Source organism: Protomyctophum parallelum (assembly GCF_964188405.1).
Source record: "Protomyctophum parallelum genome assembly, chromosome: 19".
NCBI classification, from domain to species: Eukaryota; Metazoa; Chordata; class Actinopteri; order Myctophiformes; family Myctophidae; genus Protomyctophum; species Protomyctophum parallelum.
The window spans coordinates 32,235,293-32,257,660 of NC_139717.1; the positions used below are offsets into that span (position 1 = coordinate 32,235,293).

A 22,368-nucleotide genomic window follows, 5' to 3' on the forward strand; every position below is an offset into this window, starting at 1 on the left:
CAACCTGTTTAAATTCAAGGACCCCTAGGACATGCATTAGTCTACGGACCCCCATTTAATGGCATTTCTATCTCTGGGACCAACCCCCAATTTATATTGTGAAATCAATGTTAATTTAACATTGTGTTAAGAGTGTACAAATGGAACCAAATGGACCTGTTAGGGTCCATTTGGTTCCATTTATACACTCTCAGAGTTACAGACCCATAAGGGTCCATTTGGTTCCAAACTATCATTTAGCTGGGGACCTCCTGGAACTCCCTCAATGACCCCTGGGGGTCCCCGGACCCCACTTTGGGAACCACTGATCTACAGTATGTAGAGCGTATATGTATGTAGAGGCCTCCTTGGAACGATGCAAGTTGGAAATTAATGCCCCACCCAGTAGTCTATGCAGATGTCAGAACATCATTGTGATATATGGAGTTCTTTGTCAGGAATGCCCAAATATGGAGTCTATGCGGATATGGAGATATAGGGGTGATCGGGGCCAGAGCCCGGGCAGAGGCCTTTGTGTTCTGGACAACCGGCTATCCGACGGACTCGACACCGGGCACTCTGTGGTGGTGTGGAACGCGTGTGTCGCTGGACATGCTTGTACAAAAGCTGTTTCTCTGTCCGATGTCTACTCACGCTGGCAGTTCTTGGCATTGATGGCGTCACCATAGAAGCCCTCAGAGCACGTCTCACAAGCCACACCCCCGTAACCTTGGCGACAACGCAGACACTGGCCGGTGATTGGATCACAGCTGCGGGGCGTGTCTAAGTCCAGGTTGTCATGGCAATCGCAGGGTTGACAGGAGCCTCCCGGCACGGTGGGCTGGCCGTAGTAGCCATTTCCACAGCTAGGGGGAAGCAGAGAGACCGAATAATTAATACATACTATGCGCACACATATGTATGCAAGCAGTAGATCCTTCCAGCAGCACATCACACTGCTCATCAAGTACAGTCACCGAAATTCCAGCAATTGCACAGAATTAATTTTGAATGTCAGTGTCATGCCTTTAATCTGTCTGGAAGATAAAGAGTGAGACAGATTTATACTCTGGCAGCATAGCTAATGAATGCCCACACACACACACACACACACACAAACACACACACACACACCACGCACACACACACACACACACACACACACACACACACACACACACACACACACACACACACACACACACACACACACACACACACACACACACACACACACACACACACCAAATGCTGCCCTAAGCTGATGAGGAGATGAGAGGAAATGTAGAACACATTTCAATAAGGCTTATTAAAGTAACTCACAGGAAACCAATGTACACCCACGCACGCACGCACGCACACATGCGCAGAGCCCCACACAATATCAGTTCCCCTTCTAAGCCATATTTTATCTAGCAAACCTTGCTGTCACACACACACATCTCTTTCTCACACACACGCGAGCGTGCGCGGTCCCACAGCTCATGTTTGGGTGCGATCCAGATAGCCCTTCCCGCTACGTGCTCTTATCAGCGACTACATGCTATCTGTACGAAGCGTTATCTGCCTTCCTCCACGTCTCTCTCTCTCTCTCTCTCTCTCTCCCTCCCGTTCTGCCCATCTGTCTGTGTGTGTCTCACAGTATGTAAAGTGTTCGTTAATTGAGTGTGTGATACTGCTGTGTGAGAGAGAGACAGAGAGTAGAGGGAGAGCGAGAGAGAACAATGTGATTTGCAGATTGGGTGATGGAGTGCACAGACGCAGCGGCGTGTACAAAGACACTTTACGTGAAAGTATCAATACCGCATGAGTAAAAGTACAAAATAATTATCAAAACGTACTTAAAATACCAAAAGTAGAACGCACTCATTGGCTATTTTCAAATGGCCAAAATGTATATAGGGCTGAAGTGGTTAATGTATGTTTTGTAACTACTTTTGCAAAGTAACTAGTAGTAGTTAAGTTTTCAAATAATTCTAGTGGAGTAATGTTTGCCTCTGAGATGTAGTGGAGTATAAGTAAAAGTACAGAACATTGGAAATACTTCAAAATTTTACAATTCTTTTTTTTTTTAAAGATATTTTTTTTGCGGCTTACGCCTTTTATTGATTTTTGAAGGGACAGACAGTAGGCTGACAGGAAACGGGAGAGAGATGGGGGGATGACATGCAGTAAAGGCCGTGTCGGGTCCGGGAGTCGAACCCGCGGCACACTGCGACTGGATTACCAGTCCGGTGCCCAGACCGTTACGCTACGGCCTGGGCCTAAAATTTTACAATTCTTGAGTAAGTACAGTACGTAAGTACTTAGTTACTTTACACTGCACAAAGAAATGCAATTGCAAAGTCTAATTTATACATTGACGTAGAACAGTGTCCCACGCCAAAAAGAACAGCCGATATGCAAGCTCACAAGGCATCACATCACATTGTGATGCATGAGCCCTGTTGGTAATGGCTATAAGTGTGTGTGAGAGGGGAGTGTGATTGCTTGACATATCAAGTATGAGTGCACGCATTGTATGGATGTATTGATTCTAGGGAAATTCAATAGAAAACGTTCTCGTTTTCCATGCACGTCTTTTATCAACATTTAGGAACACAATTCATCGTAAACCATCCCATTTTAATGGGCCCTGACAGCTCAACCTGTTAAAAGTATGTATTGACCCCACAATTACAACATCCTGCTTTGATCCTCAGTGTGGGTAACCAACCCCTGCCTCTCTTTTTAGACCTGACCAAAAAAGCAAAGATTTATTTTCTGGCTGCATGAAGGAAACAATTTAACACTATCTTTTCCCAAGACATCCCCAGACGTCTTTATAATTACACCTGTAGGAGGTCCAGGGTGTCTGGGGACGTCTTTAGGTCATTTTTAATGGTATAAAACCGGATCGCTAAAATCTATACAGTGGCCGTTGCCAGGCAACGCCTTATGCGCGCAGCATTCACTTCCTTGTATCTCTGAATCTCTCCATGGTTTTGATCAGAACGTCTTCATTTCTGACATATAACAAAGCATCTCGTTTGGAATATTAACCCTTCTAAAGATTGATCAGACTTGACAATACGAGTAATGGAACATTATACCTCCCGGTTTTATGGAGTAAAATCTGCCTCATCTGCTGGGCACTCTAGCGCCTTTATTTTGACAAAATCTGGGGGCATTTACCTAACTATGCAAGTTTACTATGCAAAAGTAATATTTGCATATTGGGACATACAGCTATCATGGACAGCTATAATGTTTTGTGGCGGTTATTACATCGATTACTTTTTTGATTAACTGGAAATATTCATCTGCAATGTGTGTGTCGAACGGTTCTCGAGATACGTGGATTACGAACATATAGTACGTACGTACAGACTCACTCCCAACCTTCCACCGTAGTCTGAAAACCCACCTCTTCAGACTCCATCATGGCCCGTAGCACTTGCCCAGCCCCGACATTTTATGTAGACTTATATCATTTTTATGTAGACATAGCACTACAAAGTAATGCCTAAATGCCTAAATTGTACAGAGAATCAGTGAATTTATTGTAAGATAAGCCCTATTTTAAACGTGATTGTATAACCCAAACATATAGAATATAATAGCCCAAAGAGCCCATTTAGGCACAACACTAAAGGGCAGCGTCCGGCTGCCTGTCTGCTCGCCTGGCGCCAGCACCCCATTTATAACACTAAAAATACTGTTCTACCCACACCTCTCTCTCCCTCTCTAGATCTATCTCTCTCTCTCCCTCTCTCTCTCTCTCTCCCTCCCCTCTCGCTCTCCTTCTCTCTCTCCCTCTCCCCTCTCCCTCTCCCTCTCCCTCTCCTCTCCTCTCCCTCTCCCTCTCCCTCTCCCTCCCCTCTCTCTCTCTCCCTCTCCCTCTCCCTCTCCCTCTCTCTCTCTCTCTCTCCCTCTCCCTCTCCCTCTCCCTCTCCCTCTCCCTCTCCCTCTCCCTCTCCCTCTCCCTCTCCCTCTCCCTCTCCCTCTCCCTCTCCCTCCCCTCTCTCTCTCCCTCTCCCTCTTCCTCCCCTCTCCCTCTCCCTCTCCCTCTCTCTCTCTCCCTCTCTCTCTCTCTCAGTCTCTCCCAGAGCTCTCTCTCTAATGTTGATGGCTTGTGCCAGGTGTTCTGACCCCACACGGTGTTCTGACCCCACACGATACACACTCACGCACGCACACACGTACGCACGCACAATTATTAATATTATTATTATTTACATAACATTATACACTATTAGGCTGTATTAGACAGTCACACACACACACACACACACACACACACACACACACACACACACACACACACACACACACACACACACACCACTATAAATATCTTTACTTCCTCTGCAGTCACTTTGAAATAGGAAACACACACACGCACATATCTTGCCCCTTTTGCCTGCGGGCACACACACACACACACACACACACACACACACACACACACACACACACACACACACACACACACACACACACACACACACACACACACACACACATGCATGTACCCCTATCTATCCTCTCCTATACTGCACACATCTCGTCCATTCTCCTATTCCAATCCTCTGCTCCTCCTACGTCAACAATTCAGATTGCTGCCCATACAATTCTCCACTTGCCTGGAAGAATACTTTCACGCACGCACACATGTACGCACGCATGTACGCACGCATGTACGCACACATGTACGCACGCATGTACGCACACATGTACGCACGCATGTACGCACGCACGCACAGCAGTGCAGCCAGAGAGCGAGCTAATAAAGCAGTTGTATTGAGTATCAAGGAGGGTCAGTAGTAATAACGGTTTGCTGCTCTTGACTCTCACTCTCTCTTCCCCTCCATCTCCCCTCTTGATTCCTCTATCTCTCTATCTTCCATCTCAGCCTCTCCGTCACGGTCCTCCCCTCCCCATGTGTCCCCTCTTCTGCTCTCCGCAATTCACTCTTCAATCTGAGGAGAACCCCCACCGCCCCCTTGTTTCTCTCATTTTCTCTCTCTCTCTCCCATCTGCCCATTCTCTCCGCTCCCCCTGCCCCTCCGTCACCTATTCTCCTTTCAATCTGCAGCGCTTTATTTCAATTTATCCCCGTTTTATTTGGTTTTATTGGTGCTTGTCACAACATGGCTCTGAGGTGAATGTATTTGCAGCCCGCTGAGCTTCCGTTCTCCTTATTATTGTGTGTGTGTGTGTGTGTGTGTGTGTGTGTGTGTGTGTGTGTCAACAAACAATCCAGTTGTTTGTTGTCTAGAGTAGAGTCTATGTTGGTGCCGTGTAATTTTTCCAATGGCGCATTATTCCGACATTGCGCATTGGTCCGACTCGCCCCAATACTATGCCTAACCCTATAACCGCACGCGAAGCCACGTAGTCGGAGTAAAAGGATGTCGGAATTATGGGCAGTCCCCGTCCAAGCTTACTCTGCTTACTTAGTAGTTAGTTACTTAGTTGCTGCGAGAGTAAGGTCTAGCCAACACCAACTCGGGATTCCTGAATCGCTGCCCTCCACAATTTCCTATCCAACATCAGGTTCCTGAGCTCTGCAGTGTTGTCAGCCAAGCTGTTGCACCGCAGCACGTCTACATAGGTGGTACGCCTCTTTCCCCTCCTGAATGACGCTGTGAGGATTCTTTCTGATATGCGTTCAACGCCGATCAGTACCATCGTCTGTGCCTCCCTTCCGACTAGGATTCCAACACCACCATTCGCTGCCTGGGCTGCATTCCTCCATATAGGGCATACCCCATTCCAACTGTCTGGAGGTTAATCTTGTTTGTTCTGTTCTGTTCGCTCTGGCTAAGGAGTGTCTGCTAAACGCCTAAATTGCAGTTTGTAATTGTCTACGGCAACAGCACGGCATTAAACAAAGCGGTGCGGTGGCAACGTAACAGGTAGCATCACGTCGTTAGCACAGCAATTAGAACGCCGCGGCGTTCAGTGACATGCGTCTCGGCAGGAAGCTATAAATGAGGAAGCGCTGTCTCTCCTTGTATGTCCAAAAATGTTATTTCTTTGTAACGATGTGAGCTGCTAAATCGGCTGTTTTCACTACTTTTGTGCGACATTCTTGTATGACGAAGTAGGCCATTCATTTACAAAAACACAACATCAACAACATGAAAAGTTGAAATATGGAGATATGAGGTTTCTGCCCGACAGCAATGTCCTGCTTTTCTCCTTGTACTATCAGTGCTTTTCATGTGTCCCTCACACTAGCTGGCAACATATGGCGTCTGAACAGCACGCACGCACCCCCCCCCCCACCCCCCCACACACACACACATGCACACACGCACACACGCACACACACACACACACACACACACACACACACACACACACACACACACACACACACACACACACGCACACGCACGCAGTACATGCTGACAGTACATGCTGACAGTATGGTTACCCTGCACTGATGGGTAGCCTATTGATCACTCAATAGATGCATCTCCAAAAGCACCAAAGTGTGATTTATTTTTCCCCTTTTCATTTGGTTGTTTTCCTTTTCCCCTTTTCATTTGGGTGTTTTCTTTCCAAGTATTTGCCGTCTAGATCTGTGAAAAGAGGCACCAATTAAGACTTGTGCTTCTCCCTGATTAGTCTCTTAGGGGATAATAAGACATCTACAGTAAAGAACAAGGAGAGTGAAACACAATCAGATTTCCCATGGCTACAAGAGTGTCATTCTGTCTTCCAATGAGGTTTATAAAACTGAAATCTCCTCAGGGATCTTTTTCCCTGTATCAGATTATTCTTGTTTCCGGGCTAGAAAATAGCTGATCTTCAAGCTCACAATATAGCAAATAGTTTTGGTATAGCTGTAAAAAAGGGCCCAGGAAAGGGTCCTAGGGGTTAAGCTAGCATCAGGTATACACAGTAGTTGTGACTTCTGCTGTTTCTACAAGACGGTTGAGAAACTGTCAGATGTGTAGGCTTCTTTTGCAAAAGCTGTTTTAAATTCCACTCAAAGTGCTGTAGCGAACAAACATCGTCAGCATGCTTCTGTTCTGTCCACTGTAAATTAGGCAAAAAATGAGGCCAGCAGCACTGTTAAAGCAAGAGACATACACTGGACGCGCAGGCTAATAATGGAACAGCCAAGCCGTAGTGTATTAACATGGAGTTTCTTGGGTTAGGACCCACAATGGGACAAGGTTTCATTTCTGGTCCCCACGCAGAGAGAAAAGAGTGCAAGTGAGTTTTAATGAGTCGCAGAGAAGGTGAGAGACTGCATTTACACTTTGAGTCACCATATGCCAAGAGTTAAAGTATGTGTCATGGATTCTGCGTCCCACGGCGAGAGACTATATTTACTCGTTTTGAGGCGTCCACATGATTACTAATATGTTTTAATGAGCTTAGTTGCCGGGGTGACCTCTCATTAATGTCAGCTTGGAAAGCTTCCCGGCCAATGGAAGAACGGCGTTTCGCCCATCAGATGTATGCAGTGTGCTCAGGCAGAAAAACAGAATGACCGATTAACATACATTAACACAAAGCAGTGGATGCCACCGGTAAAGGAAATTCATTCGCTGGGTGCTCTGAGCACTCTCCAAAACGTATGCATAATACTGACAGAGCCTAATGTCAACTAGAATAAGTAATTAACACATTAGGCCGATTAAACAAATATCAGTGGTGCGCAAAACCTTTTCATGTCAAATGATGGTTGCTGGTGGGCTTGAAAGCTAAATATCAACTACCAGAAAATATAAAAAAAAAAAAAAAAAAACTGTAAGCCTGATTCATTTCCAGTAGTTAACTTTCTATGATCAATCACATGTATTTTAAAAACGATATATACCGTGGGTTTTAATGGGTGTCATGGTCTGTTGCATTACCCACCATTGGAAGAATTCCAATATAGTTTGATTTAAGTCCACATAAAGGGCTCAGAGTACCACACACATACACACACACACACACACACACGTGCACGCAAAAGTACAGTGTAACATTTGTGCGTATAATGTTAACCACCAAACCCTTCCGTCCCTATTCCAGGCGTGCCATACAGGAAAGCATTTGACGAAAATAGCAGATTTACAACCTCGCACCGCGTCCCAAATGCAACGCACTGTGAGCTTTTAGACTGGCTATTTATGACGAGATTTGGTGGTGAGGGAAAAGAAGGCCTGGGACAAACGTGGTCAACTTATTATATTATAGTATAATATTAAGGTTTAAGTGGTTAAATGGACAGTATGACAGTATACAGTGACAGTATACAGTATATAGCGCTTTCCTAGTCTCCTGACCACTCATAGTGCTTTACATTACACATACAGTATGTATAAAAACTAGACTAAAATGTTAGGAAGGGACTAGTGGACAAGAAATCCAGTTTTATGCTGGGTTGCATGCTGAAAATAGCAGATATACAATCTCACAACGCGTCGCGCTGCACCGCGTTGTGAGATTGTATATCTGCTATTTTCAGCATGCAACCAAAGTGTAAAATATGTCATTACAATGACATCAAGGCCTGTTGATTTAGTCGACTAAAATCATGACATTTAGTCGACTAAAACTAGACTAAACACTAGAACATTCCAGGTGACTAAAATGTGACTAAAACTAAGTGAAAAATATTCAAGAGACTATGACTAAAACTAAAATAGAAATTTGCTGCCAAAAACAACACTGCATTAGTGTCTCTTCATTATCGTTTACATGATCTGTTTTTTTTTGTTTCACAAAACATAACTTGTTTTATCCTGCTGTTCTTATTTCAATGTTATTACTCTGTTGTGTTATACCTTCTGTAATCTCGGCATCGTTGAAAATTATAAGGCTCTGCCCTCAATGTATTTTAGAGAAAATAAACAAAGGTTGCATGAATTCCCAGACAACATGCTCTGCCTCCTGAGCCACTGTTGCCCTGTGCCACCAGTGTGGACTGTACAGTATGTGTATTTCAGTTCCGTGTGTGCGTGCGTGTGTGCATCCCAGTTTTACCTGTCACATCGTGGTCCCGAGTATCCAGGCTGACACCGGTCGCACAGCAACTCTCCTTCATCGCCTAGGTGACAGGTAGGGCTGAAACTACCATGGTTGCCCCGGTGAAGTTGTTGTGGAAGTTGTAGCCGTTGTTGTTGTTGTTGTTGTTGGAGGCGATAGCGTTGTCCCAGGGATGAGAGAGGGAGGACAACGACAAGGAGAAGGAAGACAGGAGAGACACGAGTCAGGGCCATCATTCTACTGTCACCTGGGCCCACACACACACCTCTTGTTCCCAATCATACACACACACACAGTCCTGGACCTGAAAATACCTCCGAACTGTTGCACACTGAATGAAGTGAGAGAGACAGAGAGACACAGGGACAGTGTGAGAGTTTTTGCCTCTCCCACCAACCCAAACTATAGATAGGATAGAGTCAGGTTGCCTGTCTGACTGACTGACTGACTGACTGGCTGAACGGCTGCTGTTTGAACTGACACACTCGATGAATGGAAGGCCGGCTAACAGATGGTCAGTTTACTGACTGGCCGGCCGCCCGACTTTAGCCTTTGGTAAACAGTATGACTCATCAGTGGCCAACTGGTTGGCTGACTGGCCAGTTGAATGACAGTCACACTGACTGAAACATGTATTGATTGCTTGACATTGATTGATTGATTACTTGTAAAACACTTGAATCCTATATACAGTACCGGTACTTGACAGCGAAAATAAACAATCTACAAGCTCACAATGTGTCATATCGCCTTTCTATTTCTCTTTGCCTAGAATTTCCTGCCTATATTTGTTAGCCTAGAATAGTGATGCCAGATTGAACGTGGTAACTGTCTTAATTGCTGTAATGCTGTAATGAAATGAGTTTGTGGCACTTGAACAGGAGGACTACAGCAGCACAACAGCCAGACACAAGACTGCTGTCAGTTTGGCGCCTCCGGCCAGATCAGACATCAATCTGTGAGATTAAATATTTTAAAGAGGGGGCTTAGACATACTGTAGGACTGAGATGATGATGATGCTGATGGGTGGAAGTGGTGTATATTTAACTGTTACAGCTGTACTACCCACTGATGGACTGACTGATAGGCCTGCTGGCTGGCTGACCTGCTGGCTGGCTGGCTGACTGCCTGCCTGCCTGCCTGCCTGCCTGCCTGACTGGCTGACTGACTGGCTGTACAGAAGACTGAGACTGGCTAACTATTTTAAGGGGACTTGGAAAAGTAAGGGACATCAATGCTATTATTACTTGGGTTAGCGGGAGGTAAAGAGGAAGGGAGGCGATAGAGAAAGAGAGAGTTGACAGAGAGAGAGGGGTGTCTTTCTTTAGCTCTCTATTAGTGGCTCTGGCATTTTTCGGAAATGACGAGCATGTTGAAATTCTCAGCTGCTGCTGCCTGTGTGTGTGTGTGTCTGTGTGTGTGTGTGTGTGTGTGTGTGTGTGTGCGTGTGTGTGCGTGTGTGTGTGTGCGCTCGTGCGTGCGTGCGTGCCCCTGTATACTGTATAGTGTCCCTCTCTGGCCATTTGGGGAACGACCTTCCAGCGTGACTAATAGCGATTGGTTCATTGTGTTGTACTTTGCTCTACGCCACTGTCTTCTGTATTGAGTTGCACATCTTCACCCTCTGCAGAATTAAAGCATTACAACCCACACCCACAGAGATGGTACTAGATATGCCACTGTTTATGAAGAATGTGATTAAAACCATAGAGAGAGGAGAGGAGAGGAGAGGAGAGGAGAGGAGAGGAGAGAAGAGAAGAGAAGAGAAGAGAAGAGAAGAGAAGAGAAGAGAAGAGAAGAGAAGAGAAGAGAAGAGAAGAGAAGAGAAGAGAAGAGAGATGCAGGGTGAATAGAGGACAGGAGAGGAGGGGACAGGACAGGAGTATGGTGGGACAGAAAATAGATAAGTGCAGGAAAATTACTGAGAGCACATAGAGAGCAGGAGATTGGGGTTAGAAAGGAAGAGGGCATGGGGTGAGAGAGAGAGAGAGAGAGAGAGAGAGAGAGAGAGAGAGAGAGAGAGAGAGAGAGAGAGAGAGAGAGAGAGAAGGAACACCACCAGGGGGGTTAGGAGTGATAGATTGAGTTAGTTGATTAAGACGTCGTCTCAGACGGTCGTTGTCGCGGTGCCACCGGGCCCCGTCGTCGTGGAGACCTACTTGTTGCCAGGCAGACTCAGCGGGCAGGCGCAGGGCTGACAGTCCACGTCGGACCCGCGGGTGGCGTCGCCATAGTAACCAGGTAGGCAGGTGTCACAGTGGGGGCCGGCTGTGTGGTGAGAACAGGCCTGGTGAGAAGCAGGGGGAGAGAGCAATAGATCAAGCCTGCTATAAAGGAACACATCGGCTTTCACGTTATGCTACTGTGTGTTCCAGACCAGAGATTACAGGTGCTGCCCATGTCACCCCTGACTGAGTGTCTGGTGTTGCTCTTTTATCTTTTCTTTTCTTTTTGTAACCCATGTTTTTCACCCAGTGTCAATTATGGAATGTAATCCTGGGGGCTACACTCCCTCTGCCAACCTGCATAGAGCAACAGACTGACCTCATGCTTCCATCTATGCACGGGTCCAAGCCACTTCTTTTCATCTGACAGGCTTCACCGGTTGGACGTAGCGCGTAGAAGGAACACGTTATTCCAACCAGTTCCTTTCCCCTCCATCAGGCGCCCCGGCTGGCCAGGGGGAGGCAGTATAGAGACCAGTATTACGGCATGTAGTGTTGCTCTTACAGTATGTACGGTATGCTTCAGCAGGCTGTGTAATACAGTGAATGTGCAGCATTCAGAGGTGATCATGCGTCCAGTACTGCCTCCTCCTCACACAGCGGTGGCTCTGATAAATAAATAGTACAATCCTCTGTGTTGGACGGATGAAGTTGACACTGAAGTGATATTGTAATCTGCCCCACCACAACTTTAACTTTACAGTACCAACTGTATCTGACCATTTATTCTGATGTACACCAGATTGTTTAACCAAGGAGATGCCTACTGTACTTTAGAAAAACATCCATCTAAATGTATCTTCTATCTCGCTTGCCCATACACCTATTACAGTTATATCCCAATCAAACATGTTCCTGGCTACTCTGGCATTTGTGTTAATTCCACAAGTCTATTCCACAAAGCTAGCACTCCATCTCATTGTACTGTACGTTCCCTCAGTACCGGGGACTGTCAGAAGCTCTGAGTCACTGTTCCAGGACCTGGCTGATGGGAACATGACATCCGTTATGAAATAATGACATTTCTGCTGTATGACAGGCTTGTTCCACAGAGTATAAAATAGCCTTCAGTGCCAGGCTTGGGATGGAGGGGACATGTCCACATTGCATTGTGGGAAGGGCCGGGAGTTATTATTGACATCAAACCGGGATGCTGCAGTGCGTCGTACACCAGCTATAGTTTAACCTCATGAACCCATTAGGGCTCTAATGTTGCGCAGTGCCTTTCCCCTTATGCCTTTTCTTTTAGTTTTTACCTTTATTTAACCTGTAAAAACCACATTGAGACTGAAGTCTCTTTTACAAGTGTAAAGCAAAATAAGTGACACAGACAGCTCTGCCAGTAACAATAAACACACGACAAAAAACAGGACAAACATACAATGCTCATAAATACAGTACCCACTATCGAAGAAGCTCAAAGGGAGAACAGGAACGTTAACGCAACCAATAAAGACTACTAAATAAAAATTAAGCAACAAAATTTGCTAGTAAACTAAAAAGCAAGAGAACATTTGCTATGCGTTAAAGTAGACGCAGTGTTTGGGAAGTGTGCCCATGGCAATCCTTTTAAAGCTCACTAGGGGAATCACTAATGTTGCTCTGGAGCACTCTGGTGGAGCTGTTGTCCCCGCGACCCGACTACGGATAAGCGGTTGAAGATAGATGGATGGATGGATGGATGGATAGGGGAATCAAAGCAGCCAGTTTGAGTCTGGTCTGTAGGTCATTCATACTAGGGTCCGAAATAAGCAAGGCTTTTTTTCCAGCCTCAGATTTTGTTGGTGGCCCGACAAGCATTTGATCTGAGGTTGAGAGAGTTTTGGACAAGTTAAAATTTAGAACAAATGTAAATGGAGATTACCAAGAATGGCTTTATAAGTGAGAATATACCAATGTGGCAACCTGCGAGACTAAATGTATTTGCCATATTTTATTATTTTGAAAAACATTTGAAAATAATTAAACTTTTGTGAGCGGCTATTTGAACTATTTTAAAATGCCCTAATAGCGTCCCTATCCTGGGCATGTCATAACAGGCAAAAATGTTGCCAAAATAATGGATCTACAAGCTCACAGCATGGTGCTTTATGATGCATTAAGAGCCATGCCCGTTCACTCCATCGGCCAACAAACGTACCGTTTGTCATTGATGCAACAACCCTTCTATCTCATTGGCTTTGCCTGGTCTTTATTTTCAATCTCCGACATGCTTTGACAGAATTTGTCTCGATCATTTCGGCATTTCTGGCAGCAGACGGTGGATAAAGTGTGTGCTCCATTAATTAATTGCCATGTGGTTGTCTGTTGTAGCTTTTATATATTTACTGTATCTATTCTAACATTTCTCCCTGTCCAACCGTTCGGTCTCAAACCACCCGTGTGTGTCTCATATGACCCTGAGGTGTGTAGGGCCAAATGGCAATACCGACGGACCAACGGCCTCCATGTAATGTGCAAACTAGACACTACAGTAGACTGTGTGGAACAGCAATAAGCGACGACGCAAACGGCATGCACGGCATTATCCACAGTCTTTCTTCACAACAGTACATATACAGTACGTACTGTACATGGTAGGTTGCTGACAGACTGCATAGAAATACAATGATGTCACGAGCACACCAAGTGTCCGACCAATCACACAGGATGTTCCGTCAGACACTGGATGGACAATGTCGACGGCAAAACGTTTTAGTGAAAAGAAAGATTTTTTCCATTCCCATCACCACCGCCTCAGTTTCAGTTCCATCATGGGCCAGTCCAACACAACCTTCTCCAGGGGACAGAGAACCAGTTTCAGTTCCATCATGGGCCAGTCCAACACAACCTTCTCCAGGGGACAGAGAACCAGTTCCATCATGGGCCAGTCCAACACAACCTTCTCCAGGGGACAGAGAACCAGTTTCAGTTCCATCATGGGCCAGTCCAACACAGCCTTCTCCAGGGGACAGAGAACCAGTTCCATCATGGGCCAGTCCAACACAACCTTCTCCAGGGGACAGAGAACCAGTTCCATCATGGGCCAGTCCAACACAGCCTTCTCCAGGGGACAGAGAACCAGTTCCATCATGGGCCAGTCCAACACAACCTTCTCCAGGGGACAGAGAACCAGTTCCATCATGGGCCAGTCCAACACAACCTTCTCCAGGGGACAGAGAACCAGTTCCATCATGGGCCAGTCCAACACAACCTTCTCCAGGGGACAGAGAACCAGTTCCATCATGGGCCAGTCCAACACAACCTTCTCCAGGGGACAGAGAACCAGTTCCATCATGGGCCAGTCCAACACAGTCTTCTCCAGGGGACAGAGAACCAGTTTCAGTTCCATCATGGGCCAGTCCAACACAACCTTCTCCAGGGGACAGTGAACCAGTTTCAGTTCCATCATGGGCCAGTCCAACACAACCTTCTCCAGGGGACAGAGAACCAGCAGCATTAACGTTGTTATTGTGGGAGATGAGGAGGAATGGAATAACTGACATTGTTTATAACTGCCTGCTCTGGCAATAATCCATTCAATTCAAACAAATGCTTTCATAAATAAATAACATTCTGCATTCATAACACATTCTCTAATGACTTCTGCTTTTCAGAAATAAAGCTACTGTACATTGCTGCTTACATCTACACAAAATCAATACAGATTACACTCAAAGGTGGTGGGGACAGTTGGGAGGGGTCGGCCAAATGCCTTAAGGGACATTTTTCGAGTAGCGACAATACATCTCAGTGTAGATTGTTTATTTAGTGGAAGAAGGCCACTGGTCAGAATGTCACTTTAAATCACTGTCTATCCTGACTCACTGTGTGTGTGTGTGTGTGTGTTTGTGTTTGTGTGTGTGTGTGTGTGTGTGTGTGTGTGTGTGTGTGTGTGTGTGTGTGTGTGTTTGTTTGTGCGTGCGTGTGCGTCAGTTGCTTTCCACTTCCTTTCCAGATCAAATTTATGCTCATTGCTGAGATACATCCTGACACCCTTCCTCTCTCTCATACACCCACCCATGAACATGTATACATGCGCACACACACACACACGTGCACGCACATGCACACGCGCGCGCGCACACACACACACACACACACACACACACACACACACACTTGTGCGCACACACACAGACGCACGCACAGCTTTAACCAAGGACTGTGGCATCATTCATCCACTCCACTAGCCAGAGAAAACAGTCCTCAGGGAGGGAGTGTCTGTAGCTCTGTCTACCTGCCTGTCAACACGTATGAATCTGTGTGTACCCCCCCCCATGTGTTTGTGTATGTGTGTGTTCATGTCTGTGTGCATGTACAATGCTTGTACCTTTCATGTGTGTGTCCATTTGTTTGTGTAGTCATGTGTGTGTGTCCTGTCTATGTGCATCTGCTTGACTGTCTTCCACAGTGTGTTCTATGTATCTGTCTGCATCTATCAACCACACACCAATGTGTATGGATGGGGACATGCCGTGTGTGTGTGTGTGTGTGTGTGTGTGTGTGTGTGTGTGTGTGTGTGTGTGTGTGTGTGTGTGTGTGTGTGTGTGTGTGTGTGTGTGTGTGTGTGTGTGTGTGTGTGTGTGTGTGAAGGTCCTGCTGTTTTCCACTCAGTGTCTTGGTTCCTTTGTGTCCTGGTAAACTCAAGAGTCTCCTCAGCCGAGGATTTTTACAAAACTATCCGCAACAATTGTGTTTTATTTGGCATCCAAGTTTCCAAAGTTGTTTGACGTACACAGCTCGCTCACTGTGACAGTTTATATGCCAGGGTCATCATAACAATATCAGGGTTGGGTTAGGGTTAGGGTTAGGGTCAGTAAGTGCAGCCCAATGTCAACAAGGCTACAAGTTAAACCAACTGTTAAAGTCTAAGGCCTAACAAAAAAAAACTTTGGTTTCCGGTTGCCGACCGACTCTATTAAATATGCGCGACTCATATTATTTTATTGGCATTTGGTGGAAAAAAAAAAAAAAAAAAAAAAAAGCTCAGAATACGACCGACTCAAGACCAAAAAGGTCTTTGATCATTAAAATTCTCTTTGATGAGACCATCGGGACGCGCAAAGTCGAAATAAAGTTTTCTTTCGTCTAAAATATCACGTGCGCAAATGTTTTGGAATGCGTCATCTCGAGGTGCATGGTAGGCTACTTGAGGTTGTAACTCACGTTCCATTTCCAACATTCTAATGGTTTCCAGCGATTTCCAGGGGTGAGTAAACATCTTTGAATCAAAGTAGCAGCGATCGTCTGAAGTGACGCAGCATGTCCAATACTGTCCTCGTTAACAAAGTGCAACTTTTTCATCATTCACCGTTGGCTAACGTTGTGCAACAGTCCAGAACAGAGCTATACAATATTATGACAACTGTCAACTTGGCTATAATCTACTAGGCTACTGTAGGCCTACATTAATCATTGCCTCTCAAACCCACATACCACGCGTAATGTGCGTTGCCTAACCAAAATAACAGACATACAAACTATCAACATGCCGCTCGATTGCGTGTCGACAGCTTGCAGATCTGTTCTTTTGGGCACACATGAGGCGCACTGCGCTGCGATGCGGAAATTAAATTGCTGTAGTCTACAGCGCTACGATTTGGAAACCAAATAGCTGTAGCCTACAGTGGACTGTAACATTGCTTGGTCAACTATATTACGTGTATGCAGTGAACATTAACATTAGCGCTTTCATAGTTATATGGAGCATTTACCGTGGTGACGTTGATTTAGGTTATTCACCCAGCTGGGTTCAACGAGACCGACGCTTCCAAAACGAGCTATTGCGGATTAATCGATGGGCGTATAGAACATTTAAGCATATGGCAAGTTAATTTAAGTTATATACTTTGATGCTGAACACTAAGCAATTAATTTGTTTCGCAAACCAGAGGCCAGACAGCGGTAGCAAGTTCAACAACCACCGTTCTAATCTGTTTGACCAACCACCGTTCTAACACTATTCACTTTTAAGCTGCATACTATCAGTATTTAGAATGGACTTAATTGTTAAAGCTCCTCATTCTGAATTGAGCTCATCTCATACCCTGGGGTAAAATGTTTTATTATTTTCAAATCATGGTATAATTCATTCACCAGTCAGTATTCTTGGTTTTCCAACTCCTCATGCCATTGGTTGGTTTAAGTTAATTTGTTTGATCCAGGGATAGCCAGTAGCTCTCTGCTTCAAAACACAAGTTCATGTTTCAGCTTTATTACTTGAAGATTTTTTTTTACATTTGTATTTATTTTTGGTATGTGAGTGATGCAGCACTTTACTTTGGTTTGGAGTTGAATTAAAACTCTAAAGTATTCAACCAGTGTGTGGACATTCTATTCAAAGTTTTCAAATGTTTAGCTGTAGGCATACAGTGTTATGTGTACTTGAACCATTCATTATTTAAAAGATGGTATTTCAGGCAAATATTGAAGTTATTAAAAAAGAAGCCTATCCATCATTGCCGTAGGAAAAAAAAGAAAAAAAAATAAAATAAAATAAATTCCCTACCTACTCAGCCCACCCATGCTACCCATCGAAAAAAAATAAAAATAAAATAAAATAAATTCCTTGCTACCCATCCTTCCCACGAAAAATAAAAAAATAAAATAAAATAAAATAAATTCCCTACCTACTCAGCCCAAAGATGACAGCCAATCGGAAACCAAAGTTCTTTTTTTTTAGGCCTAATCAGGTTGACTACTGCAGTGGTTCCCAAAGTGGGCTCCGGGGACCCCCAGGGGTCTTTGAGAGTTTTCCAGGGGGTCCCCAGCTAAATGATAATGGACCCTTATGGGTCTGTAACTCTGAGAGTGTACAAATGGAATCCATTTGGTTCCACTCTCAGAGTTAAATTAACATTGATTTTACAATATAAATTGGGGTCTCAGAGATAGAAATGCCATTAAATGGGAGTCCGTAGCCTGTTGCATATCAAACTGGGGGGTCCTTGAAATGAAAATATTTGAAAATCACTGCTAGAGCAGGGCGTCCGCGGGCTAATCTTGGGGGTCCTTGACATGAAAAAGAACCACTGGACTACTGTGTATAGAGTTGGAACAAGGTATGTTCAGGAAGAACAGACGACAGCTGGCATAATTTCTGGGCGGCGGTGGCTCAGGGGTAGAGTGGCTGGATGGAAACCACAAGGGTTGCCAGTTCAAACCTGGGCTCCCCCAGAGTTAGTGTCAAAGTGTCCTTGAGCAAGACTCTGAACCCCTATTTGCTCCTGATGTGCTGGCTGGTGCCTTGGATGGTTTCCGCTGCAGTCGGTGTATGAATGTGTGTGTGAATGTAATGCACAATCTATGTAAAGTACCTTGGATAAAGGCGCTATATAAATGCACCATTTACCATTTAGCTGGTAACAAAGTGTCATCTCCCCTGCTGATCTGATTAATCCATGTTTACACAGCTTGGTGGAATGTTTGGTTCTGATTGGCCAATCTCTGAATTAAGCAGTGTGTTATTTATTGATAAAGACCGAGCAGCTCTATAACAGACCGCTGTCTAATCAAAGGCTCTCAGAGCACCTGCTGCGCTGCGTGAATTTAGTGCCGTATCCAACATGACAGCCATGTAAACAAACATACCATGTCATTTACAGCTAAACATTGCTCTCAAGCATGTTTTTGAAAACATTTCCCAAATTGATGGTTTAACCTCTTCTATTTCGCATTCAATAAATATACAACCTAAAAGTATGCATTGTTTGAAGGCCTGGTCTTTCTTTACTAGTGAAATGTGCTTCCTCTGATTCAAAATATGAACAGGAATTGTAGTGACCATTTACTAAGAGTGTTCTGTAAGTGTTCAGAGTACATGCGAATCCTCGTAATGGGTGTCATTATGTAGAGATGACACATTTTAAGCCAAGAGAGCACCGAAGTGGTGACAGATCATTAAGGCATTGTGCTAGTGATTATTTATAAACAGCAGCTTCTTACCAGGCAGTGTCCAGTCACCTCGTGACATTCTGTAGCGTGTCCATGGCAGTGGCAAGCTTCACACATACCATTATACAGAGTACCGTTGACCCTCCGGTACCCAGGAATACACAACTGAAACACACGCACGCACGCACACACACACACACACACACGCGCACACACAAACACACACACACACACACACACACACACACACACACACACACACACACAGTTATATATGTGTATCTTAAAACTATTCCAGTGTGAAGTCATTCATTAGCCTAACCTCTTCTAGCACCTCACTGACACTCTAAGAAAGTGACGTGCACATGCTTGCATGCGCATGCGCATGTGTGTGTGTGTGTGTGTGTGTGCGTGCGTGCGTGCATGCGTGCGCGCGTGCGTGTATGTGTGTGTGGGTGGTATAGAACGAGGTGGCAAGCTTTCGATCATGAAATTAAGCCAGTGCAGAAGTAATGAAAACGCTGCAGATCTTAATGGCCTACAGGGTGTGGCTATATTTTTATAAATACTATTTTCTTTTACTAATTTAATTAATGTATTTGTTTTTTTAAATTATGCTCCCATTCATTTTCAAATTAATTATAAAGACGGTTTGCTTCTACTGGTCGAGTGGAGACCCACCCTCTCTGCCCTTCCACCCAATTGCATTTGTTTTCTGGTTCATTCAGGGAATCCAAGATGGTTTCTACAGACCCGTTTTCAAACAATGGGTGACGTCACAGCTTCTATTTTTTTTACAGTCTATGTATAGAACGCATGGTATATACATGGTATATATATATACGAGCTGAGACTAGACTAATGATATCACAGCTGCAGCACACAGATCATACAGTCATATACTGTTAGTCATGCTATTTTTGCTCTGCTGAGTGGACCTTTAATGTTGTGCCTATAGTGCAACTCTTTGTCACAGCTGGTTTGGTTTGGCCTTGAAAACCTGGGTCTGACCTCTTTAATCAGCTTAACCCATTAAGACCTGGGGACGATTCTACAAATGAATTCTAAATCAGTAGTCCCTCAAACGTTTTCGCACCAAGCACTGCCACAATGATGTATCTGGCCACGGAACCGGCCAGATACATACATGTACCGTATCATCATATCAGCATCATAATACCAAGGCGCAGCTCGTAGTCACAATGCAAATACCTTACCTTATACATGGTAATACCCGTTATTAAAATTAAGTATTTGCATCGTGACTATGAGTTGTGCGACCTCGCCTCCTTTCTGTCCAAGTTTATCTCCCATGGTCAGCACGGTGGTCAGCAACATTCATCGGCTATACATTCAACGGATATAACCAAATGGCATGGCGGGTCCATTTGGTTCCATTTGTATACTCTTCAGAGTAAAATGAACACTGGGATTTTCATGTGTGTGCGTGCATGTGTGCCCATGTGAGCTTGCGTACTTCACAGGAGGTCCCAGCGTATCCAGGAGGACAGGAACACATTTCTACAGCCAACGCGCTCTTCTCTCCTCTCACAGATGACCCGGACAACTCCATAGAAAATGTATGGAGCCTAAACACAAACACACATAAATTGGTACAAATATTGGTATCAAAGTGTCTCTGTGTGTGTGTGTGTGTGTGCATGCCTGCGTGTGTTTCCGCAAGCTACCTGTACACAGCGCTTGTCTCCGTGCTGTAGGAAGCCCTGACCAGCACTCTGCTCACGTTGGCCAACGCGGACAAGAAATCCCTGCGACTGATTGGCCGGCCCGTCTCGGCGACCAGGAAGTTCTCCGGCAGGAGGGTGACGCCATTGGCGCTCGGAGAGGACGGGTACACCGGCTGGCCGAAGTGGCCCTCAGTCATCTTCATCCCGCCTCCCTTAGCACACACAGAGAGAGAGAGAGAGATGGAAGAAAGTTTTGTTGTATGAAAGAGAGAGTATGACTGCCACCCCAAACCCTTTTTTCCCCTCCGTCCTCTCTTTATCCTGCAGCACTAGATCCCCCCCCCCCCCTATTCACTATAATTCAATCTATTCTGAGAGGTCGATTGTCTCCGAAAATATCCCTGAAAATCGGCCTCCTGGCACGAGAAAGGCAGTCATATCCCACTTATTAAGGAACAATTGAGAAGCAATGATCTGTCATTAGCTAATGAACTGCAGTTCTGCCATTGACATTTGGTGGACCCCCCCCCCCCCCCCCCCCCCCCCAAGCTCTCTGTCTGCCTGGCGCTCTGACGCAGAGCTGTGAGCAATCGATGGCATGTAGCCACTAATGCAGAGTGACAACTACTGATGGAGCGGAGACGACATGCACGCACACACGCATACGCGCACACGCACGCGCACACGCACGCACACACGCACACGCACACACGCACACACACACACACACACACACACACACACACACACACACACACACACACACAGGGCTATCTCATCATGCCAATAAACCTTTAAATGAAAACTAATTGAAAGAGAGAGGGGGGGCAGAACGAGACGAAGATACCGTATGCAGAGAGTAAGAGAGAGCAAGAGTACCAAAAGAGGAGAGAGAGAGGGGGGGGGAGAGAGAGAAAGGCCATGGAAATGCCCAGAGTACTGTACATTATTGTCACTATTGTGTTTCAATTCCAATTATCTCCCAGTGTTCTCCTCAAATGTGTCCTGTCGTCATTTTTCTGTTTTTGTGCCTCGCCAGCGAGGCCGCACGTTTTGATCATCAGACCAAATTGAAAGGAGCACAGCTTAGCCCACTAAGCCCAGAGTGACGGACAGAGAGGCAGACACAGCACAACACACACAACTTTACTGCTAACCACACTTTTCTTTTCCCTGTGAACAAATAGCACTGTGCAAAAGCCAATGCTTCGGCAATTGTGTGTGTATGTGTGTCCCTCTGTAAATTGGATACCCGCTACTTGAGGCATACTCGCCACTTGAACCTATACACACTGAGAAAGACACACACGCACGCGACCGTGGTTGAAAAATGATGATGATGATTTTGCTAACCAATAACACAGTGCAGAGGGACGTCGTTCTAAATTTGGTCCAGTGTTCTCCGCTGTGTAGGAAAAAATTACAGGAAAAAGTTACAGGAAAGAATTAAACAGAGTCGGAAAAAAGGAAGGGGGGGGGGGGGGTTATCACCTCTTTAAGGGATAAGTGATCATTTCCTTTCCCTTGGGCATGCTGAAAGTTGGATTTTCAGGCCTGTTTTAAAATATGTAAGTGATCTACATTTTTTGAGGGAGGGGGTAAGGGCATTCCACACCTGGGT

The 22,368-nt window shown here is 45.3% G+C and overlaps 1 protein-coding gene across 7 annotated transcripts in view; it reads right to left on the reverse strand.

The window, feature by feature from the left end:
- Positions 1-22,368, reverse strand: part of lama2 (laminin, alpha 2) — a 254,248-nt gene that overhangs the window by 107,719 nt on the left and 124,161 nt on the right. For all 7 annotated transcript variants that reach the window (XM_083790714.1, XM_083790710.1, XM_083790709.1 and 4 more), the window contains 6 exons: positions 20,748-20,959; positions 20,537-20,648; positions 19,111-19,224; positions 11,119-11,246; positions 8,956-9,042; positions 634-845 (listed from right to left, as the gene is read on the reverse strand). In XM_083790714.1, the coding sequence (XP_083646840.1) occupies positions 634-845; positions 8,956-9,042; positions 11,119-11,246; positions 19,111-19,224; positions 20,537-20,648; positions 20,748-20,959 (865 nt within the window). The remainder of the gene's footprint in view (positions 1-633; positions 846-8,955; positions 9,043-11,118; positions 11,247-19,110; positions 19,225-20,536; positions 20,649-20,747; positions 20,960-22,368) is intronic.